Raw genomic sequence first — 25,352 nt, 5'->3', positions numbered from 1 at the left:
AATTGCCTGCATGGTTTGCTTTTCCCAAGCAGAAATCTGGAAGACTTTAGCAAATCATGGAGGCTTGAATTTGCCTGATTTCCTGCAGAAAGTGGGGTCAATAGGTCTCAGACTGTAGACACACTCTTCAGGCAGGCAGCAGGGGGTTGGCTCTTAATGGCACTTGAGAGATGCTTAATTGCCTTTTTGAAATGTTTTTCTCAAATGAGAGGCTTGGTTCTCCCATCCATTAGTGTGTGTCTACAGGCTTTTCCCTCCTTCCATCATCCTTTCGTAGATGCAGGAGCAAAAACACCTCAAAAGTTGCCTTATTTTTCCTATGTTATAATCAGCAGGGGAGAATTTTCATGCCTTTCTGAAAGTAGTAAAAGTTGGCATTTAAGTAATGTACCTAAACCTCAAGTTTTTAAGAGAAAGCATCATAATTTTTCAGACATGTGTGCACGTGCTTGCACATGTGCATTAATATTTTTTTCTGTAAGTACTTAAAATAGTCTTAGATGGTAGAAAAGGAATAATCATTTTTCAAGGATATTACAGCAAGTAATTTGTTAGGAAACTCTGTGTCCACAGAGAAAAAGTTGCTAGATAAACTTCAAGTGGGAGCCATTGATTTGGGTGGCAATGCTCACCCATAAGCAGTAAATACAGCATTGTCCGTACATTACCTGTTATTTCTTCTTGTAGGGCAGAAGCGTAAGATTTTCTTGGCACTCTGCTGAGTATGGTGTTAAACCTCTGGTTCAAGTACTAATGAAAGGAGGTTTCTGAAAGTTGTTTTAAGAAGCTGCTCAACATTACAAGGGTCGTTTAGGTAATAGCAGTCTCGGGGTGGGGGTTGTGTGGAAACAAGTCTGTAAAGCTTTAATGAGATGGATTATGCTCTGGTAACATTTAGATTGTGATTTGCTGTAGGAATTATTGAAGCTGGGGGAAAATCAGAGGGCTGTCCCCATCTGCCACCAGTCTTCTAGTAAAATTAGCAAAAGTTTGTATAAAAGCTTTAATTTTAGAAAAGGTAATAGTCTGAAAGCAGATTTGTTTCTGCACAGATCTGTAATGGATATATATTTTTCTGAATTACTGAGTGTAGTCCTCTGCTGTCACAAGTAGCCATGTCCCTTTTATGAACCGAAGTTCCACATTATGATGTTATTTCTACATTATCCTATTACTCCTCTTGGGTAAAAACTAGAATTTCATGCTTTCCATTAGGAACCTCACAAACAGTTTATGCTGAATGCTACTTGTACCAGACTTGATAAAGTACGTGTAGCTGAAGACTAGTCCTTCTTGCCAGCTATTTTAGGAAGTTTGCAAAAGGGTGTCCTGCTAACAGATCCTTGCCTGGAACATACCCTTAGACCATTCTGGATTAAACTGTGTGCCAATGCTGGGCTTAACTTTAAGTTTCTCTTTTTCACCTCACATATTTATCCCCCCTTCAGTGTTGATGGGTTCAGAGAAGAAAATCATATTCAGATCATATTTTTTTTCCTCTTTGCCAAAATGGTCAAAATGTTATGATCTCTTTTAGTAAATAGGCTCTCTATTCTTCTCATCCTTGAAGTTATTCTAGAGGTGTCTAACCACTAAACATGAGGATGGTAATTGTTGGATGTATAAAGTAACCCAAAGACTAAATAAGGAAACAGAAAATTGCAAACTTTTATTTCCTGCAAATATGAGCTGATAACTTTGAGTCTGTCAAACTTGCTTTCCTCCTGATACAAGCAGGCTTATGGTATGAGTTTAGCTGGAGATTCTCACAGTATTTTTGTAAACTGCTGGCAGTTACTAACCTCTTATGAGTGTTCATAGTTTTTACAGGCTAGGATTCAAGACTTTCCTGCAAAACAGCATCACTCAGTTTCTGCTTTCCCAACTCCCCTTTTCACCTCATCCCAAAAGGTCTTGTTTTTCCCTTTGCTTCTCTGTCCAACCCCTGCTTGGAACGTCAGCTGGAATGGAAAAGTTGAGACTGAAATGCCGGCGCTTTCATTCCTGTCAAATGGTCCCTTCACTGCTTCCTCCCCCACGTTGTCGGCTCCGAAGGAGGTTGGCACATTCAGTGAGAATTTAGTTGTCTGTCTCGTCTTTTGCCAGCTGAGCTGACTTCCTTATGCTGGCATTGTATTGAAGTTTGTATTGAAGTAAGACCTTTAAAGTCTTAAAAGGGATGCCCTAGTTAAAATTCACGAGGGGTAGTTAACTCTCTGAAATTCATCTTTGCATCTCATGCCTTTTTTTTTTTTTAAATGCAATAGGTGGGTTTTTTCACCATTGAACAAACACAGTTTTGTGAAAGCTAGTACATTATTCCTTAGTGCCTGCTTTTGCCTTTTTTGCTTGAGTACACATTTTATGCCAGGTTTATGTTTTTGTTGCTTTGGTTTTGTTGTTGTTAACTCTCTCTCGCTTCTGAAATTGTAGTGCTGATTAGGTTTATCTTTGTTTATTGAGTCCTGACTATAAATATAAATGTCTTGAAATAATGATTAGTAAATAAGACACGAGTCATGCTAGCTGGCTTCAAAATTCACTGTGGTTTTTGTTTTCTACAAATCTATCTGCCTCTTCCACTTTATTTTTGATGTAAAACCCCTCTTGTTTGCAATGTTACAGCTAGGCAAAAATGAAAACTGAATTAAGAAAGAGATTGGAATAAAAGTTTTGAGAAATGGCTGAAGTCCACTTTTGCCAGAATTGGAAAGTCAACCTGCCTGATCTGAGCAAATTCCAAATCCGATGGTTAGGTCCTGCCTACGTGAATTACTCCCTACTGTAATAATTAATCCCTACTGTGATAATTCATGTTAATTAAATTGTTTTCCTGTTCTCTTGTTTTCCTTCACAGAAATGGAGCAGTGTGAGCAACCCGCTCTTCCTTCCGCTGATCCCACCTCAGTCCCAAGGTTTCACAGCCATAGTTCTGACCTATGACCGGGTGGAGAGCCTGTTCCGAGTCATCACGGAGGTGTCTAAAGTGCCTAGTCTATCTAAATTGTTAGTTGTCTGGAACAACCAGAATAAGAATCCACCAGAAGGTAAGACCCCGTGGCAGGTGAAAACTGGGGGTAGCGTGCCTACTTGTACCTGTTACTGAATGGCCTCTCTTCTACTTCATTAATATGTCTTCAAAAATTATTTCATGGTTACTTTCAAAATAATAAATTTGGATTTTTTTTTTTGTGGCAATGTTTTTGAGAGTGAAATGAGAAAAGCCAAAGTAGATCCAAAGAAAAAAGCATACCAGTGGTTGTGCTTTTGAATCTTCTGAATCAAAGGTAACAGATGCAATAGTTATAGAAGCATTTCTGTCCTTAACTTTATTTCGGGGAGTGGTAAGGAGACACCCACCTTTGATTTGTCAATGCTTGGTTTTATTTCTCTGTAGACAGTGTCACATCATAGTGAATACTACTTCTGCTAGGCTGTTTTCTAGGGCAAATGCGGTTCAAAGCAGCAAAATTGTTTGAATGCTTGGAGGTATAAAATAGGTTAATAGTTTGATATATGAAAGGAAAACTTGGGACACTTTGGGTGTCTGAAGGCAGTTCCCACACCACCAGAATATCTTGTGAAAATGCTACAGCTGTCCTAAGAAGATGAGACATACGTGCCTTTGTTTAAATGTTTCTGTTTCCAGCACATATGATACTGTGTCACCTTTTTAGTCTTTATGAATAAATCTGGTGAAGTCTACATGATATTTTAAATTTTTTTAATTCATGGTTATTGTAAAATGAGGGCACATTCACAGACCTTTTCCCAGATTATTTAAGCGTGTAGATTTTTGGAAGACGAGTTGGTTTCAAAAGTATATTAATAACTCCAGCGTAAATTGAGTGCTGTAAAGCTCTGAATTAATTTGTTTAATTTTGAGTATCTGAGGTGTGCTTTGCTGGCATGGGTATCTGCTGGCCTGGCATGCCGCTGTAGAGTATCCCCTCATGCTAGGACCTCAGTCTCAGGCTGCCCAGTCCTCACAGCTTACTGCCTGTGTTTCCAAACCCAAGATCCTAATCCCATGTTTCTCTGTCTCCTTCCATGTAACGCCACTACATGTGCCGTGACTGCTCTGTCTCCCACTGGCTCCCTTTTTTCCTAGATCCGGGCTGTCTGCCTCACAAGACCATGCTGCTCTTACTCTTCTCCCAGGTCCTCAGCTGGAATCATAGGTCCTGGCATTGGTGAATTCCTTTACAGAATCACCATGGAGTAAATGGTGATGGCATTGCCCCACGTAAAGGAAGGTAGCTAGGCTTGGCCTGTGGTAATCCTCTGCAGTGCCAGACAGTGGCTCCAGCACTGCTCATTTTGTTTCCATGCTCATTGCTTCCTAGGATGAGCTGCTTCCAAGTTCCAAAAACTAATACTAAAATCCTGAGCGTTGTTTTGGGCAATTAAAGCCTCCTCTTCTCATTCTTGATTAAATATTGTAGACATAGTAGCTGTAAATGAGTTTGTTTCCTATATGCTGTGTACATATGAATCTGTCATTCGTATCTGAAAATGTGGTGATTTTGTGGGAGAAAAAATGTTGCCTTCTAGGAATATGTGTTCAAAAAACCGCTATAATTCGTGATACAGAACCTTGTGGATTCTTCTGTCTTCTTTAGCAAATGATGCGTGTTGTTAGGACTCCTTGCTTTGCAATTCTCTTTTCAGAGGCTTCAGCCGCTGCTCTTTTCCCTTCTTCCAAGGTAGCTATTCTGCATAGCAGCGAGAGACAATGTAAAAATTGATCCTTGACCACTTGTCTTGGTTTACCATCTTCTAAAAGCTTCTCAGAGCCAAGCTATTGCTACCATTCACTTGGCTCATTTGCCATTTTGGCAACTTGCTCCAGCTTAAAGCAGAGTAGCTTCATTGTTTGCTTTAAAAAGTGTTTTGTAATACTGCTGTGCTAAACACCTCAAGTTTAGTGGTTTGTTAAATATTTTGCAGTCCTTTAGAGTGAGAAGTGTTACATATAAATTGATGATAATTGGAATTTTTACAGTAAGAAGTTTTTTTTCTAAAAGCAAAAATACTTAGTGTTATATTCAGTTATGGGAGCACTGAATGCGGGTGGATTTGACACAAATGGATTGTTTCCTTATTTCCCTTGAGTGAGTCTGAGAGCAAATAAATCATTAGAATGATCTTTTTTGCTAAATCACTCTAATAATCTTGCATTCAGAAATTCTTGAAAATTAAAGTCTGCTTAATTTTTTCCTGCTTCAATTACCACTAAGTCATAAACTAGTTTCAAAACAAAACAAAAAATCCTTTGCCTGTAGAGCTTAAAATTGTGGATTTGAGAGCACAGTTGAAAGCAAGGCAGTTTTGCCCTTACATTAGCCTAAGCATTGCACTGAAGCAAATAACTATGTTTCTAGTGTCCCATGTCCCTTTATTACTGTTATAATCATTGTAATCTCTTGGCCTATGGCTAGAGAGAGGTCAGTTTGATTAAATTAACTTGTTTTATTCCAGATCCACGCAGGGCATTCCACTTGGCTCTTCAGCCAGTCTCTCGTTCAGTCTGTCTATTAGTGATCCTAATCCTTGGACTTCAAAGCCTCTGCTGTTTATAGCCTGTTAAAGCCAGGAAGTTTCTGATGGATTAGAGCAAGGAATGAGTTTGAAGTTTGTAATGTGCACCACTGTCACTGATAAAGTCTGGTTTATTACCCTACAGTAGTATCTGCACTTTTATGGCTATTTGCTTTTAATTGGTTATAGTAAAGCTGAGGCGCTTAACCTCCTAGAGCATCAAGTGCTCTATTCCCTGGTCCTTCCCATGAAAGGGACACGTTTCAGTACAGAAGCAAATCTTGGCTTTTTTCTCTGCAACCCTTTCTGTGTTTGTTTTGTTTTGCATGTGTAAGTGTGAGGGCTGGGTGAAGGACATCTGAATTGTCTTCCTTAGTGATTATGTGTGGTAAATTGAGAATTGGATTTAGATCTCCTGAGATGTAGCTGGCGTAGTGCCACACAAATATGACATGTGGCTGCTCTTTTCTTTCTTTCCTCTGTCAACACCGGGGAAGTATTATAATAGAAAATGACATTGTTATCGAAGCAATATGGATTAGAAATAGAGCAAATCTGTTCCTAGGAATGGCACGTTTTGAACTACATGCAAATTCTAAAATTAATGTTGGTTTTTGGGTTTCTTTTAAATGAATGCTTATGTACTTGTAATAATGCCTTTATGTAATGAAACACAGGACTTGAGGAAAACAGAATAAAAAGGAAATATTCTATTCTAAGTATTGTACAAAATTTAAGATGCTGAACCCCTCAACAAATGTGACATTCCATAAGATAAAAACCCTTTTCTGTTTGTTCTCAGCATTTAGTAAAACTTGAGTGAAAAGATGTATTTGTCAGCAAGATCTGAAAATGAATTAATGGTGACTTTTGTCAGACAATTGACAAGACTGAATTGTGGTCACTCTGCCACCAGTGCTGCTGAGCATCCCTCAGTGCAGGTAAGAGGCTGTAGCTGATCTCGGCTGCTGCACTGTGGAATGGTAACAGGTATGCGGGGTGTGCAAAGCGCATGGAAAACAAACGCCTTGCAAATCTAGGCCTGTTGGGGGCAGATGCAGCTCTGATATGACTGACAAATTTTTTTTGTCACTTTGGCTGATAATAAATAAAGTAAGCAGCTAGGAGGGCAGCTGGTTAATTGAACACCTGACTGGAAAGCTTTCACCCAAATAACATACGAAAGTATGAAGTTGGAGGAAAAAGTAGCTACATGTATATGGGCTAGAAATCAGTAGCCGTTTAAAAACTGTTTTTTCCCTTTGTCCTATGAGTTTGCAAGGACCACTCTTGTAACTTAAAGCGTTTGAGAGCTACGTGTGCAAGTCTGGGCTCATCACCCTGTGTTTCCTTTAGAATCAGTGAAAAGAAACAAGCACCTCCATTCAGCCTGCATTAGGGATTTATTTTAGAGTGAACTAAATCATGCCTCCAAAGTAACCCTTTTTTCCTCCACTGAGTATGAAGGAAGCACAAGGTGACTAGTACAAGCTTAAATGAGTGATCTTTAGTCACCTAACTGTGTGCTCTGAGTTCCTACTTGTTTTGCCGTACTGGCACCTGAACATGGTGAAGGACACGTAGGCTGTCTCACAAGGTTCTTGAGAAATAAACAAAAATTAATGAGCACTAAAAGCCCCAATGTTTCAATTATTTTTCTTGGGCCAATAGTTGTTGTAGCTGGGACACTGACCAGACACAACTTCTGCCTGATGAAAGGGAGCAACACATCTCTTACTGTCACTCAGTTTCCATGCCTATAAAATGAATACAACAATATTGTCTTAGATAAAATGCTTTGAGTTTAAAACTGTTACCTAAGTAGCATTATTCATGGCATTATCATTAGGTAGATGTCGAGATTTCTAATGAGAAAGTTAGTGTCTACTTTGAAATCAAAGTAAAATATGAATATATTAAAATATAAATAATAAAGGAAGCTGCTTTTTATAGGTTTAATTTAATCTGAGTACCTTCAAAACATATACAAATATGTATGTATCCTGGCTATATAGCCAGTAGGTTAGCTGGTTATTCCCATTTTACAGGTTTAGAAACTGGGGTACACCTCTGTGAAGTCTTCACCATCATTAAGTAATTCAATTTCAGGGCAAGGAAGAGACTCAAGAAGGTCCCGTGCTTTGGCCTTTATTTCACTTAGTTGAACACACTGCCTTCCCATACCTTCTATTTGAGAGCTATCATCGACATAGGTATGTGTAAAGGCACGGAAGCTTCAGTGTGTTTTTTGAAGTCATTGCTGAATCTGTGGGCCAAAGTAGGAACGCTGTGCTTTAGGTGAGACTAGAAACCAAGGATCTACTCTTTTGCTTTTGAACTCAAAATATGAGCAGTGTCTTAGGAAAAAAATACAACTGCAACAGATGAATATATGAGCAACACAGATGTCTTCTGCAAATGTTTTGAAGGTTTCAGAGTGCTTATGGTAAAAATGTTGGATTTTACATGTGAAACAGCAGGGAGAAAATACCACATAATTTTAATCTGGAACCTTAAAGCTTTATTTTTCTGATCTTAAGTGCTCTCTGGATTTAGAGGATGTGATCTCTTCTCTGTGTCTTTGGCTGAGTTTTGCCTATATTCTCAGCCATACAGGGTATACAAGAAGCCTGTAAACCTAGCAGAGATGTCAGCAGGCCCATGACTGCATTTATAATAATAAAAAGATCAAAAGCTTTGAAGTATTATAGGCAAATGAGTTGTTTTTTTTTCTCACTCACTCTGCATCCGTTAAAATAAACATTGTGGTCCAAGTGTTTGCTGCTGAGAATATTTGTGTAGACAGGATGTTTTTTCATTTTCTCCACCAGCCAAATACTTTTGCCCTTTCATTTGTATTTATCTAAATTGCTAGTTCTGAAATTCAAGAAAATAGTCTGTGATTGAAATTTCCACCGATGCTTCGTCACGTTTGTTTCAGACAATGGAAGAAATCATTTTGTCTACCACATAAATGGTATAAAAGTGTATAAATGCATTACTGTTAGTAAATACACAACAACCTACAAATTGTGTGTGGTAGCTTGATTCCTTTTTAGGTTCAATTTTATAAAAATGGAAAATATATTTTAAGGAATGTGTACTCTCTGTGTAGTTGTATTAGTAGTGGTTCCTGGAGCTAAGCTGCTGATAAACTTGGCATAAGATACAAACTGTAAGGTTTAGGGGTATTACTGCAATAATCATCCTTCTATTTCAATTTGATACCATTAATGGACATATTCATATAAAAAACTGGGGATAGGAATCTGCGTTTCCAATGGATTACTGTATCTTAAGAAAGCGTTAATTTTAAGAAAATAATAGCTTTTATAATAGCTATTTATAATAATAAAAAAATAATAGCTTTTAATAGTCAGCACTGGTAGGAATGTGGGGGTTTTTAAACTTCTCTTTAGGTTTTGAATTAATTTGGCTTCTTGGCTATGGACTTAGTGCCATTTTCCTTGATTAGCTATAGAACTAATTAATAATGGTTTTATTCTTCCATAAATCATCTTATGAACATTTTGCAATGTTATTTCCTGAGAAAGTCTAGAAATTTAGTGTAACAAACTCAGTTTCACAAAACTGGGCCCTGAATAATGTCTTGGAAACCAATATTCTATTTTGTTATATATAAGAGGAATTCTGTGCATTACTGTAGACCAATATGAAAATCGTAATGTAAGTAGAAGCACCTGTTGAACAGATAGTTCTAAGTTGAAGCAGTTGAAATGGCTTTTTCATTCAGCCATTATTGAAGGAATTCTGGTAATAAACAAATGTAACGTATTTGATGTTGTTGTTCCTGACAGTTTTGTGAAATCTCAGATTCCAGCTAAGTTCTGCCATTTGGTCTTTGAGACTGAAAAAGTACTTGTTAGGCTTTCATCATCCGTGTTCATGGACTACTGTAGACCAATTAGAATAGCATCAAGTAAAAGATTTTATAAAAGATCAGGTATGAGAGTTGAGTGTGGTGTATGGGATCCTGCGCAACTGCAGGTACAGAGGAGAGTGTTTAGAGGTGTTTTCTGCCAGTTGCTATTGATTTTAGTCTACCTTGCACAACTTCAGGTTTTTCATTTTTACAATTCCAAGTGGGCTTCATGGAAGTTGTGGGAAGCCTGAGCTTAATATGAATTAATAGTCTGATGCCAGGTTGTGGGGTCATGAGATATTCCTAGCTGTTGTTACTGAGGAAGTAAATGAGGAAGAGCATGTTTACATGAGCGTCTTTGAGTCATCAAAATGACATTATTTTAGCCAATAAGTGAATCTTATTTTAGTTTGTCATATTGCTCTTAATACTGGCAAGCATTCAGTTTTTGCCATCAAGCGTACACTGTAGTTCCAGCTCCTCATTATCCTCACCTGCTGCTTCCAATTGCAAATGGAACAAACCATCTGCATTGAAGTATCACTTGCTATTTTTGAACTTGATACTACTTAGAATGGGTGTCCCAAGAATACTGGCTAGCTCTGTACAGCAGCTGTATTGACTCTCACTTTCCCTAGGTTGAATGTAGAAACTGGAAATGGATGATTAATAATTAGAGCAAATAACTTCCTATATAAAACGCTTCTGTCTGCTGGCTAGATAGATAATAACGCATCTGCTGCTAAATGACTCCTTCAGATGCTGTTAACTTCCCAGTTTCTGAGAAGCAAGGATACAGAGAGTGATGCTGTTTAACATGATGGTGCCATTTCTCTTTGAAAAGAGGTTGTACACTCCACAGAAATATTACTTTCTTCAGTGATCCCTCTTTTATGTATGATGTAACAGTTCATTTAGAGCTGAGAAACAGGGCTGGATTTCAGACTGAGAATTCATTTTTATACATAAGCATTTTGCAAGCTTATGTTACTTACATTTTTGTTACAAACATCTGATGGCAAGCCTAAGGAGGTGTGAAAGAGAAAGGGTATTTTGATGAGAGAGGGTATTCCTTTAGGTTATAATGAAGTTGCCTCTCATGATTGTCCTCCCTTCTCTTCTTTGTCTTTCATGTAATTCACTGGGAGCTGTAGCTGAGAAACACATGGGATGTGAGAGGATGAGAGTTTTTGCTGCGCTTCTGCATACGAATGTTTTAAATGGCAATGTAATTCTGGGACTTTTTTGATCCTGCAATTTGCAGAAATAATCTTGAAATCATGCTTGAAAAATTTGCTGTGAGATGGGGACATTCAGGACTTAACGGTGTGATTGTGGGTTGACCAGAAATACAGCCGTGTATGTGGTTGTGAGAGATTGCAAGCCCATTAGAAGTGGAAGCTGCATTTGGAAAAATAGGGAAAGTGCTGATTTTGTTTAGAAGACCACATGCTGTTTTCTGTGGGCAGCTCCTGCAATCAGTGCATCAGTAGTCCTAAATAGCACAAAGTGCCAAGAACGCCCTAAGTCTTGTTGCCAAAGAGCAAGTGTGAGTGTTATTCAAACACTCTTCTCTCCTAATTATTTCAGTACGATGTGCAGTAGGAGTTTCCTGTCATTCCCTTCAGACTCCATATATACATAGACTTCTGTAGGCTCCCTTCTGTAGGCTCCAGAGCGCTTTATTTTCATATTTTACCTCTGTCTTCTGCTGCATCACAAGAAGTCCTCACTGGTTTTAAAAGAAGTAAGAATAATTCCTAGGCCAAACACCCATTTTTACTTTTGTATACATCAAAGTTCTTATGCCGTCTTGTAGGACTTCATCTGCCTTCTTGTCTTGGGCTTCTTTTGTCCTTGTCATACTCCGTTAAATGATGCAGTGCCCTCTTACTGTAAGAATAAAGCATGTGCTTTTACCTTGGTTGTAATAAAGTCTACTAAACTGAGAATTTCCCCCATGTATGTTTTGCTAGTGTTGAGGTTTTTCATAAATTTCCAAAGAGCATCTGAAAATTCAGAGCATGGTATTACAGAAGTGGCAGACCCTGCCTCTGACTCCTCTAAGCCACATTCTTCCTATGTATAAAAAAGAAAAGTACAAATACTCTTCTTCTGTGGTCTTTTAAGATAAATATAGACAGTTTTAACCTTCCTGATGGATTCAAAAACTTTGACTTCTGAAGTAGCTGTTGTCTTTTTTTTTTTATTGACTGTGTATTTCTTTTGGAGTTCCTGCGGTAGGGCTAGTTTTGAATACTTGGGTCTCTGAGTGGAGCTGTCATTTGCGATAGTCATTTTTGCCCAGGCTGCCAAAGTGGTTGCCCGTGTGTCATTGTGTCATGACATCTCCCATGCGCTTCCATCTGAGGCTGTAGATGAGCAACCTTCAGGATCAGATCAGCCTCTAGGCAGCAGGCAGTCTTATGCTTTCTTTCATTTTGCATGCTGCAGAGTAACTGGTACGCTAATGTCTTATTCAAAGTTTCTCCAAAATGGTAATCTTTTCTGTTCATTAATTTAAGTCCAAATTCAGAAACTATGTATTATGTTTCTCAAAGGACAGATTTTTTACAGTAACATATCTCTTTTTGAGAATTGGTCATTTTGAGAGACTTTCCAAGACTTTAGTAAATCATGTGGATTTAACAGGATTTACTCAATCTGAGATGCATGCCGATTATAATTAGATTACACCTTAATTTTTCATACACTTTTCATTACTTTTCTTCTGTTACCATATTTTTAAGCAAGTGGCATGTCTGTTATTAAGCCATCAAGCAGCTGATTTTCTAAAGAGCTAGAAGTTTAAAGTGTCCACGCTTGCTTACTTTTCTGAAGTATTATTTTTAAATCCTAGTGACTTTTCAGTTTCAATTTTTGTTTCAGTGTGTTTCTGCACTGAAATAAGATCTTTGTTGCAATTTGGTTATCTTTTTTTTTTTTTTTTTGCGTAGCAGACATGAAAGGAAGAAAAGTGTGAATAAGAGAGAACTTTACATGTATAAAATGTAAACTTTGGTACTTATAAATACAAATTTACAAATGCATACATACCTATGACAATTCTGATTGCTACTGGAACACTTGTGATGGTGGAGTCTTTTGGGGATCTAGCAGGCTGCTTAAAATAATTTGATACCGATATTGGGATTATAATTGGATAATTATAGGCAATTAGCCTAGGGTATTTAAGTAGCTTGCAAATGTTAAACAGTCTACAATCTTCATGAGGCCATGATATATGTCTTTGTGAGATACTTGTAGCTGTCTTATAAATATGGATACTTCCATGATGTATGGTAAACCAGTAAGAAAGCAGTGAGTTGACTTGAAAGTACTGATGTGCAATAAGTGGTTCCAGTCATTCAGTGTTATTGCCTTCTGAGGTTAGGATGACTAGTAAGTTGAAAATCTTGAAATTTCAGTGGTGTCTTACTGGAATCGTTGTTTCAGATTATGGTTCAAGCAGGGGATTTCAAAGACCTTACAATGCTGAGAATAAAATGAGCTCATTGCACCGGAATTGGAATCCATGGCTCTTGAACATTTTTGTTGTGGCCCCAAGGCACTTGCTGTATCTCCCCAGCTGCTGCCTGACTGTGACTTCCATTGGAGCCCATCAGTAGCATGGTTGAATCCTTTAGATGGGCTACTGATCAATATTATAAGCCACTGAAGTGTGCATCAGTGTTTGGGGTGATGTCTCTTGCCTTCTAGAGGAGAAGAGGTGAGTAAAACTGGACAAGACACCCAGCATACATGTCAAATATAGGCCATGGTCTATAAGACTACACAGATAAAGTTAGATTTTTACGGTCACTTTTTCAGTCTCACAGTAAAAACCTAGAGGTAGGAAACGGAATACAAATGTTGCCAGTAAATATCAGCTATTTCTTCTGCTTTCTTTTGGCCACCCACGCATGCCAATCCTTCATTCTCAAATACAGCTCCAAGAAAAACTGACTTTTGAAGACTCTTGGTGTGGTTTGGAAAGACAGCTTTGTTTTCCCAGTGAAGTAGTGTTTGCGCTCCTAGTGTCTTTAAGTAGTGTTTGGACTCCAGTGTCTTTAAGCAGCGTGCACCTCTGTGTTTTATTTAGGAGTGGTGTGTGAGTTGTTAAATCTGAGAGGCGTAGTGGCAGTGAGGATGTGGACACTCGTTCCTGGGAGCAAGTTTTCATGGAGGTTGAGGCAGAGGGATGGTAAGATCCTGTGGGTTGACCTGTAAGTCATGAGTCACCACGTCACCTTTCTTTTCAATCCAGTGACTTCTATTGAAGTTGAGGGCATCTTCTACAATAATACACAGTCTTGGTCAAAGACATGATGCACAGAATTGGCTGCTGTCCTTGTTAACTTCCTCCAGAGGTTAACCACTGTTACTATTAAAAATGTCTGCCTTATTTATACTTTGAATTTGCCTGGCTTCAGATTCCAGTCATTGTTATTTGTTATGTCTTTCTTTAGTTGGTTGAAGATACGTGGCATTTTTCTTCCTGTGTAGATACTTGGACATGTTTATCAAATCCACTTTTCATTCCTTCTTCTAACAAGCTAAACAGATTGATCTCCAAGATCCACCATAAGGCATTTTCTCCTGCCCTCAAGTGGTTCTTTCCTACATGATTTCCAGTGTTTTAACATGCTTTGAAAAATACAAACACCAGTATCAAACAGTATTTTAGCATCTGTCTGATTGTCTGCATACAGCGAGAATTGCCCTCCACTCCCGCACCACATCTCTTACTACTTACCCATCCACATAATGCAAGAGTGACATTAATTCATTTTGCCCCAGCAGCATGTTGAGAACTAAGGTTCACTCTGCCCCCTTAATCCTTTTCAGCAGCTGTTTTTAGGGAGAAAGTTGCCTTGGCCCTAGTGTTTAACTGTGCGTCGAGTTGTGTCAGTCTGATTTTTCTTGAAATGCACCTGGTTTACTAAGCAGTCCAGAGTGCTCTCAGTAACCTTATCGTCCTCGGTATTTTTCATGTCTCCAGGCTTTGTGTCACTTGCAAATTCCACTGGTAATTAAACTGCTTCTTGATGAATTCATGCTTTTGGGACACGTTGTACTGTAATAATGTCTACTGTTAAGCGTTGTGCTAGGAAATGTATGTGCTTAAACATGTGCATTTAGAATTAATGTTTAGTATTCAGTCCTTAGTTGTGTTTCTTTTACCTTGGTGCCCTATGCCTGCAGTTATACTTTTGTAGGAATAGAGTAGGATTTTGAAAATTTTTAAATATATGCAAAAGCCTGCAGAAACTGTTAATGTGACATTTAAGGTGCTACATTTTAAATAGATGGCAAGAAATGGAAATCTAATCTCATTGTACAGTGAATTGGATCTTGTTTTATATCTACACCTTCTTTTGTTACTAGTTAAAGTATCATTTGACTTGTGAATTTTCATGATTGTGTGCTCTATTCTACTTGTAAGGATGCTGTAGGGCACAAGTTAAGATGCGTTTGAATTTATGTAGCTTGATTTATTACTGTCACTTAGGATTTCGAGGATGAAAGAAATTACTCATACACAGAATCTACTCCTTAACTGTCAATAGCGATTAATGTTTTAGAGTATCTATATTTTTAATTGATATAATAAAATTTAGTTTTCTCAGCACTTGATAGATCTAAAATTCTTTTTCAAATTCTTTATGACCCTAGACTTGCAGTCATTAATGGTATGCTGCTGCTTCAAATTCTTTTAAATAGTTGCAGTTGAATAAAATATCATTTCTTGCTGTATGGCCTAAACCAATACATAGTATTGCTGACTGTTGTTACGTGATTATTGCAGACTGCTCTTCTGGGCAAGCTGCCCCCCATATATAGCTGTCTGTGAAGCGCTCTCTAGAGAGCAGAAGAGGGGAATGGAGCTGAACTTCTGCCTCTTGCCTTCATATGCCTACATGTTTGTCTAAATGAAAGTCAGGGGCCCATTGGCCATTAAGAAGCTTTTGTTTAAGATGTGAAGAAACAAGCGTGAAGAGAAGCTAAGACTGATGTGCAGACTTGTTGAGAAGTATAATATTGAATTCCATTTCTTTTACTTTTTCTCTCTAGATTCCCTCTGGCCAAAGATTCGTGTTCCCCTGAAAGTCGTTAGGACTGCGGAAAACAAACTTAGTAACCGCTTCTTCCCCTATGATGAGATTGAAACAGAAGCAGTGTTGGCTATTGATGATGATATCATTATGCTAACCTCAGATGAACTCCAGTTTGGCTATGAGGTAAGAGAATTGTTTTTTTCCTGTCCACTTCAACATTGCATACATATATAAAGTGGAGGAATCGGTGCACAATCTGCTGATTCAGATTGCTGCCTCTCTCTTTACTGTAATAGTTCAACACTGACTGAAATATTTTTACAGATAAGTCATTACTTTATGGAAAAAACTGCCAGCTAACAGAAAATTTTCAGTAACTGGCAGAGTAAAGCCAAGAGACTCCAGAAAATGTTGTGTAATTGGTGTAATGGAAGCAGTCTGGAGACTGTGAATTGCATTCTTCTTAGCAGTTTCAAACAGTTTTCAGCCAAATCAGAGGTGTTATCCAAGTTAATGTGTCTTGATGGACAAGACAAGTTTCAGAGATTAAGTGTTGAGAACAGAGGAGGCCTCTTGAGGACATGCTGAAGTAAGGTGGAGTGAAATGAAAAGAGGAACTGAACAATGTCAAGGAGGGGATGCATGTATCACATGCTTGAAATGGCAAAGCTTCAACAGCTGCTCTTGTAATGAGGGTATCAACAAAAAGAATTTGAGTTGTTTGTTAAAAAGTACACTTAAAGCAACACTGTTGTCTTCCTTCCAAAACTTTGGTTTGAATGAGTTAATTTTTGTCTTCTGTTTGTATTTGAGTATATGACACAGTGAATAATCTGACATTACTGTTATATGTGTGTATGTAGGACAAACGTGCTATGTTTGTAAACAAATCAGAAATATTAAAAAATGTAATACCATATTTTAGGAAAGGTTTGAGTCATTTAGTCACACTTGTACCTGCAATATCAAGAGCAAAACAACACTGGGCTTCATAAATGAGAGCTAGAACACGAAACTATTACCCAAATTGAGTGGAAGATGAAAACCGCTTTTCTAAAGGGTATATAGCAAACTAAATCTGATAGTTGTCTCATTTTTAACAATTTTAAGTGTAGTTGTTAACACGAGAAGGTATTTTTTAAGATAAGTTGGGAGTATTTCTTTGATGTGAATATGTATGTGGTAAAATATGGCTCTTACTCTCTCTCAAGTGAAAGAGAGTGTTAGCAAGTAACGAGCTTTTGGACTCAAGAAGTGACTTGTGGTAGTGGAGGTATGCTGATGTAATAACAAAGATGTTAAGTAGTGGAGACAGAGGTTTAATCTATCATGTGTGTCTCCAGAAAGGAAATACTTCCCTTGCCAGGTTAAGAGTAACGGTTTAGTACATGAAGTGTGAAAGATGGAATGAAGAGAAGACAACTGAAGGAAGGGGGTTTTTTGGCCACATGTGCCTTTTCTATACTTCGTTGTCTACGCTGAATGTTTTAAGCACTGCAACAGCAGAGCAATCAAGTGTTGGCAGTTCTGCAAGCTGACTTACTTTTGTCTCTGTTGGTGCTATGACTACTTGTTTTGAGGGTGAACTGATGGGATGAAAGATTGTAAATCCATAACGTGCCTGCTGTATAAATCCTGGCTCCATTTGCAGTTTGATCTTCATTTTCATCGAGCTGTCTCAAAAGTAAATAAAAATAAGTTTTCCAAAACCCTAAGTGAAACCGTAAGTAATTCCAAATGAATCTCTGCTACTGGCAGAGCTGGCTTGGAGGGCTTCGAAGCAGAGATTCAATCTGCAGCTGAATTTCAGCTGTGTCAGCCAGAAGTTGTGAGAAGTAGAACTCTGGTGCTCGTGTGTCTCAAGCGTTAATTTAAACATCCTCAATGGAGGATATGTGTAACTTCACATATATTCAGTCTGGCCACTTAGGCAGGAAAGGGTTATCCTCGTGAAAAAAAAAAAAAAATGAGGCAAAGAAAAGTTGATGTGAATTCCCCTGAAGTCAGTGTGATTAGGTGGCAGTTGGGACTTACAACTCTTCATCCTCAGGTCTGGCTGTTGGATTGTGCTGGCTAATTTATTGGCCTTCTGTAGACCATATGCAGTGGTTGCAGGGACTATCTGAGTAACAGTCCTCATATGCAGCGTGTGAATGTAACTGTTTGGACACAAGATTGTTTAGTCTGGCAGACTAAAACAGACTAAAAGCTATTGCTTTTGCAGTTTTTTGCATTTTATTATAAATCCTATTCCTTTTTGATTCTGGGAATTCGGCTTACTACACAGCCACATCGATGGAAAATTAAAATGCCTTATTGAGCATTAAAATGCCTTATTTAAAATTAAAACGCCTTATTTCTTTCTAGTTGAGACAAACCTCTGGGTAGTTTGAATCCTTATATTTTGAGCTTGCTTTTTATTTCCCCCTGTAAAATAAATGAATAGAAATGTCTTTGAATACAGAAGCACAGCGGATTATTTTATAAATACACAATTTTCCTCATACAGAGGGTGGGTGATGTAGTTCCTACTCTCTGGCACAGAAATCAGGGGCTGAAGATTGATCTTTCCTGTCCCTGAGTGTCTATGACTTGCTTGACAGGCATGAGCTGGCTCCCAGATGTTTAAATTGTCCTCAGCCTGTGATAATTTATTTATCTGTTTATGTGCGTTACCAGAAAAGTATCTCTCAAGCTCCTGACTCATTTGCAGGGGAATCCGGAGGGAACAGTAGCAGCATATAATGTTACTAGAAAGTTTTCTTTTAAAAGTATGTCTGCTTCTGCTTTGGTAATAAGGAGGGCTGGAAACGTGACGTTCGGTAATTTTCTTTTCTCCTCCTGACATCCTTGAGACTTTACATTTAAACATGTGGCAAAACCCCCTCTGTCACAGACTTGTCTGAATGTATAGAGCAAGCCTAGAAAAAACAGAAAACTTTGATCTCTGTACACTTTCAGCCATAAAAAATTATAGTAACACTCAAAGTGTCAGACATTTTTTACTTGTTAAAAGTGAACTGTTATGGTACAGTGATTTATGACATTGCGTAAATCTATTGGAGCAAGCAGAAAAATAGTCCCTGTGTGCTGCTGTATTAAGGTAGCAGAAGAATACTCATGACATTCTGACTTTGAAAAAAGTATTTCTGTTAAGTTACATGACGAAATCACGAGTGTGACTTGGGGCACTAGAAAAATAACTATTAGGGCTAGACAATTTTTCCCCCACTTACCCGTCTTTGTTGTTCACAGAGGGGGAGTATCAGAGAGACACAAAAAAAGGAGTGAGCGTTTAGATTATCATAATCTTAAAAAATTAAAGCAGAACCGTTAGCTGAAGTATTTGGTGTTTGAATGCAAGACTGAAAGCACGCGTTGTAGTGTTCCCACCTCTGCATCTCAGCTGGCCTTGGGGCAGATGGCTTAGCATTTCTGTCACCCTGAAAACTGGTGATAACAGTTTCCAAGCATGAAGTTTATGAAGATTTCTTATTACACACTTATGCAGCACTTTGTCCTTACGAAGACTAAAGTATTTTTATTACAGCAATAATAGAAATAATGTAAATTGAGATTATTGCTCTGAGTCTGGATTTTTTGTTCATAGAAAATATTGTTCAGTGTATTGCTAAGTGTGGTGGTTTTTTTCTGTTGGAAGCTTCTTGCCTTCTGCTAGTAGATGATTTTATTCTGTCTCAGAGCTGTTTTTCAGTGCTTCATGTCTCTGGCATTCTTTAAAAAAAATCAACTCTGATGAATTGCATATTTCACTAGGCTAAAATCTTCATAAAGTTTGAATGCCTTCTTTAGAAGAATTCTTCCATACCCATTTTGCCTGTTAAAAATGTATTTTTCAGCATTCCTTTATATAAGGAATAATATAACTCTGCTTACCAAAAGACTTATCTATGGGTAACTGCTGGCCACATTCAAAGCTATTCTTCAAACTGAAGTTATTTTGCAAATTGTGTGCATGTGAAGCATTGCTTATCTTTTAATGGGCTTTGTGTTTACAGTTTGCTTTGCTTTCTAATAATATCACAAGCCATCCCTTTGAGGACTGGGGGAGAATTAAGAGTAGTGGGGCTCTGGGAGGAGAGAAGGAATACTGATTGATTGGGTTTTCTTTCATTTGCGGAGAACAGTCAGTATTTCATTCTTGCAACGTTGGTAGCTTTGGAAATGCTGATTATTTTTCTGTTTATTAAATTTTAAAAAATTCTAGTTGTAATTCGCCAGTTCCTGAAGTTGCGTGTGACTTAATGTAGTCTAATAAATCTAATGCATAAATGTTGGAGTATGTTCTGGAAAAGGAAATGCTTCTCTGCCCTCTGGCTCCACGGAGAATGAGCTGTGGCAGCTGTTCTGATGGTACAACGGGACTGCACAGAATAGTTGAGGCGAAGAGGCAGAGAGAGCTGTGGAGAGGTGGGACTGGAGGGGTTCTAGCTAGGCTGTTTGTGTCACTAAGGGAACTCAACTTGGAAACGAAATGACTATAATTTTCTTTTTGTGTCTTTTACAAAGCTTTTAGTAAAACTACCAAGTCAGAACTTCTATTTGACTTCTCATCTGGGAGATGCTTTGTCCAAAAATACTTATCTTCAGGGTTGTCTAGCACAGTCATTGGAATAGTGTTGTCCGCAAAGAAGCATACCTCCTCTTCACTTGGCAATATATGTTTCCTTGGATGTGTCCCTTACCAGTATTAAATCAGACTATCTTTCTTTAGTCTGAGAAAGCTAATAAGATCACTGGCTAAAATGGAATGTATTCCTAACAGACTAATAAATTACAGGCAACCATTGAACAAGAAAATGGACAGTAGTGCAAAATAGAGTGTAGTATAAGAATCATTACCACTAATTTTATTCTGAAAGCTTCCTTATAAGCAGTAGCTTTATATATTAATTTTGGCACAGAACGTATGTATGGATTTGGGCAATGAGCTGGATGTAGCTATTTGAAGCCTTTCCAGGAATTACCATTGAATGGGCTAGTGATGAACATTATGAAAAAGCCAAGCTTTTCCACTGACATTGATAGCATTACTTTCAAAAGAAATCTCTGTTTTTTAATTCAACCAAGTTATTTTTTCAATGCATCAAACTGACAATTTTCAGAGGCCAGAGTTGGGGTAGGATTGAGCTTTACAGTGATACAAAGAAATCTGTGTGAGTAACAGGCATTATAGTTGGCTTTTATTTTATGTCATCTGGACATAAAAGATGAAGATGACACCAAGGGCAAAAACTAGAACGGATGTGAATCTACGGTTATGTGTTGTGGAGGCACTGAAGTCCCTTGGGAAGCAGTAGCTGAGTTTAATCTTTTTTTCAGTTGCCTTTAATATGCATGCCGTTCCCTCTACAAGAATTCTTAGCCCAATACGGTGCAGATCTGTAGTGTTCTGTCAAATCCTTTGTTGAACCTCAGTAGCTTGTGTGGTGCTGCCTTCCGATAGCTGGGAGATGAGCCTTTTAATGGTCAGGTTTAAAAAAATATTAAAATTCAATCACTGATTTGTTGAGTCCTAGAGAGTGAGGAATAAAATTTTGGAAGAGGGAGTGGCCATACTTTTGGGGCTTTGTTCTTTATTAATGTTTTTGACATCATGTCAAAATAGATATCTCAAGCTCTCACTGGCTTGCCTGCCAAAAACATGTATTTTTTTAATTACCTGATGGCACCAACTTGTAACAACGTCCTGTGAATTCTCTTCCTTGAGTTCCAAATCATCTCTGCTTTCAGGAGCCTTCTGTGTTAGAGCGTTGTCCTGTCTAAATATTATCCCAGTACTTGTGCCCTAGAACTGTCTAGAAAGATTGATTTCTGGAGAAAGTGCAAGTCAGGGGGAGAGTCAGAAGATCTGGTTCCCATTCTTGTTTCCTGTATGATTTTTGGCAGGTTTCCTCATCTGTATGTTTGAAATAACTGCTCTCATCATGGGATTCTGAAGCTATATTAACTGACAGCAATAAAATGTGTTGAGATGTATAGATTAAAAGGTATATAGTAATGCAAAATCACAGAAATATAGATGCAGAAGCAGTAACTTAAAGCTGATTGTTTTATCATATTTACTTTGACAAAATACTTGCATAGAGTCCTTATAGTCCAGGCCTCCCAACTGAAACATACTGACACGTAAAAAGTACCCAAAATGAACTGCTGATGAGGTGAGGTTTGCAGGGTGGTGGGATTCCTGATAACACTTTCTTTACTGGAAATTCAACTTGCTTTTTGTACAGAGAAAAGAGGCTTGCTAGTGAAGTGACTATTGGGGATTTATGAGATATTTTGTTTTGTTGTTGTTGTTGATCTTGGATGCACAATGAAATTTAGTATGTGTTTGTTTATTTTCTTACTACCAACCTGAAACAGAAACACTTGTGACCTAATACTGTGTGTTGGACAGTCAAGACTCGGTATTCTTCCAACAAACCTAGCAGTTATTTGGATTAAAGGACACATATTGAGTAATTTGTCTGCAAATAATGCAGATAAACACTAACCTCATTATTGATCAGCAAGAAGACGTACTGTGCATTTTGCAAGCAAGTAGCGTTCAGACTCTTCTAAATAATTATAATCCTTTCTCCCTTTTTTCCTATGCAAAAAGTTGTCCATTATTTAACGTGGCCAGCAGTGTGGAGAACTGGGGTTGCGTTAATGATGCCCTTCTCCTTGTTCTTGTCTACTGTGTTTGATCCTGTAGTCAGCTACAAAATAATGGATGGAGTGACAAGGATGGTATCTTGATTGTATCCAGCTGTCTGGAACAAGTCAAGGGCAAAGAGGCCTTCCATGTAGCAGTAGATCCATCCAAGCACCCACTAAAGAATACCAGAAATATTAAAATATAAGCCTGTTTTAAGCCTGTTCCTATCAAAGGAAGCAGGTTGGTTAGATCCAAAGCCAGCTGTGAAAGTAGTTAGGTTGTAGCCATATCTACCAAAGTTAACATCAAAAGTTCCATTTTAATCATATTTGGGTTTAGTGTTAAAATCTTTTTGAATGGTCGGTTGTATTTCTCTACAACAAGGAAGTCAGTATTGCTTTGGTGGCCTTTTGCTCTGGGGTATGGCTTCCCTGAGTTCTAGGGTCCAGGCAAGCTTGGGATTTTTTGTGTTTCCAGGCAGTTTCTGTTTTCTAGAATTGGCACTTAGTAGAAGAATTGAAGTGGTCTTTGCACCACTGTAACTCAACCCTCCCAAAGCAGATGTGTTGCATCCGCACATTTGTGTTCGCTTGCTGTGCAGGCCTGGTTAGCATGGTGTCACGTCGTTTCCTCCTCAGGTTTGGCGTGAGTTCCCTGATCGGTTGGTTGGATATCCAGGCCGCCTGCATCTTTGGGACCACGAAATGAACAAATGGAAGTATGAATCAGAATGGACCAATGAAGTCTCCATGGTGCTCACTGGGGCAGCGTTTTATCACAAGGTAATATCCAACGTGTAGTATACTACAACATGAACCTTTTTTAAAGAGCTGTATGTATTTCTGTCATTGTTCTGTGAGTGTTTTGTGGTGTGATGACTGTGTTTTCTACAACAATGAGAGAACCGATTGCAGACTTTCCCTAAGCCTCTTTCTTTTTCAGTTGCTGCGGAAACAACCGATTTGTCTCTGCCTGTAAAGTAAAATCATTGTGAAGTTAGAGAGGAACTCTTGCCAGTTTGCAGGACTTGTAACTACACAGCAAATTTTACAGTGAACGTAGCTTTGTAGCCAGCAGATAAGAAAAGAAAACCGATTGTAAAGAAGTTTCTGTGCTGGTCAGGAAAGGAGTAATTATGCAATTAAGCAACCAAAAATTATTTTCTATCTGCTAAAGTAGTCCTTGGCTGAAGGTGGTATCACAGTTTGCCCATAATCCATCATTAGCTGCCTGCTGTTCAGTGACTGAAATATTTAGAGTATTATAGTTACTGCATCTGTATTTAAAATTATATTCTCTTGCTTTCCCTCTATCCTGCAGTACTTCAACTATCTTTACACCTACAAAATGCCTGGAGACATCAAGAACTGGGTGGATGCTCATATGAACTGTGAAGATATTGCCATGAATTTTCTAGTGGCAAATGTCACTGGCAAATCAGTCATTAAGGTGGGACTTTTCTGCAGTTTAGCTTTACAAAGCTTAAAAACATGATGTATGTACTTATATAAATTTATTTAGTAGTCTTCAATATATTACTTCATCTTCCTTTTTCTCTCATTTATCCCTGGTATGGTGTCTTGTTCTCCTTCCATGGTAGAAAAGCTCTTTTAGTAAAACTTCTTTGCTAACTGGGAACAGAGAATTGTTTTTTACCGGTTGTTTCTGGTGGTTATTTTAGCTATCTAGATGAGGTATGAAAAAGGTAATTTAAATGATAGCTATATATATGTGTGTGTGTATATACACGCCCACATACATATATTTTAACTATTTGAGATCACTAGAGGAAAGAAATTGCCAACTGTCCACAGCTCGCTCTGTCATGGCCTAGCAACAGCTGATTTATAGGAATGTTAATTGCAAGAATGTTAATTGCAAGATCAGCTTTAAATGAACTTTTTATCCCTGAATTAATTTCCTGACATGTTTCGACACGTTTTCAGGTCTGGACATTCACTCTGTACATTCATTTCAAAGTGTGTCAACTTGGAATGAGATTTAGAGGCCACCAGGCGTTACTTCAATTAGCAGGGTCCATTTTCCCATCTGTCCATCATCATTTACTGGGACGGGTGGCTGCGTTTCCTAGAAAAGTCTTTAGAAGATAAAGTGTGTGTTTTTGCTGAAAAAGTTCTTGAGCTGTATGAGGGCACAGCAGAGTAATTTGGCACCTCTCTGCAATTCGGAGAGTCTTGCAGAGTTTGCCAGTCAGCTATTAACTGGAGTGAGCAAAAGAGCGTCTGTTGGATTAACGTTACGGTGAAGTATGGGAAGCTATATTTCATCGCTGTTATGGCTGCAAGAACAAATGGTGTTTATACAGGGACCTTGGCAGTGAGAAAACAGTCATTAAACAGGAATTAAGGAGCTTGTCATCGCCACTTCTTTTCAGTTACAGAAGGAAAAACCCCTCCAAGCCGTTTTTATTGGGCCCCTGTGAATTTTGCAGTCAGCCGGGCCAGATGGAGCTGAATGGAGGAATGGAGTGGCTTTTTTTTTTTTTTTTTTAACCCCCCCCTTTTTGAGACAGCTCGGCTTACACTGCAGGCGTGTTCAGAGGTATTGCGCTGCTCTCTGTGCAAGGAGATTAATGTCCCTTCTGTTGATATTTCATGATATCTGGCATGCCTTTCTGCAGGTGACCCCACGAAAGAAGTTCAAATGTCCAGAATGCACGGCAATTGATGGGTTATCACTGGACCAGACACACATGGTGGAAAGGTGAGTGACCACCCTTTACTCTTCTTATTGCCTTGTTCTGATCCCTCCAATTTTATCCTGTGTCTCATTAAATTAGGATCAAAAATGCTCACTGATTGTATTTCTGTAAATTACTAATTTTGAAAGAATGTCGCATGGATTTGATCAACATAAGTCATTCCTACAATGGATGATGTGACACTGAAAAGTGCTACAAGAAAGGGCACGTTTTTTAGCAGCTTTGCTGTAAAGCCTATAGGACACATATATGAAGGCTGTTGGCAGTACTTTCAGTAATACCACATTTCTGTTTTACTATGGAACACCAACTGTAATGAATATGAGATATTATTTTTTTTAAAACCAGGCAGTTGCTAGCTTATCAAGGAGCAACAAGGATATAAATTATTAATTATGTTATTTGAATTGATGTTTCTAAGATTGTCTTTCCTCCAGATCATGAAGCACATTCCTTCCACTAATGAAGGGCATTTGCCTGCAC

At 38.2% G+C, this 25,352-nt stretch overlaps 1 protein-coding gene across 1 annotated transcript in view; it reads left to right on the top strand.

Annotated features, from left to right (window-relative positions):
* Positions 1-25,352, top strand: part of EXT2 (exostosin glycosyltransferase 2) — a 77,503-nt gene that overhangs the window by 43,688 nt on the left and 8,463 nt on the right. The window contains exons 9-13 of the mRNA XM_054198591.1: positions 2,858-3,047; positions 15,500-15,666; positions 22,786-22,929; positions 23,468-23,596; positions 24,789-24,871. Coding sequence (XP_054054566.1) covers positions 2,858-3,047; positions 15,500-15,666; positions 22,786-22,929; positions 23,468-23,596; positions 24,789-24,871 — 713 coding nt within the window. The remainder of the gene's footprint in view (positions 1-2,857; positions 3,048-15,499; positions 15,667-22,785; positions 22,930-23,467; positions 23,597-24,788; positions 24,872-25,352) is intronic.

The sequence above is a fragment of the Rissa tridactyla genome, chromosome 4 (genome assembly GCF_028500815.1).
Source record: "Rissa tridactyla isolate bRisTri1 chromosome 4, bRisTri1.patW.cur.20221130, whole genome shotgun sequence".
In the NCBI taxonomy this organism is placed as follows: Eukaryota; Metazoa; Chordata; class Aves; order Charadriiformes; family Laridae; genus Rissa; species Rissa tridactyla.
Note: the sequence above shows the minus strand (reverse complement) of the source record. Positions and strands in the feature narration are given on the sequence as shown.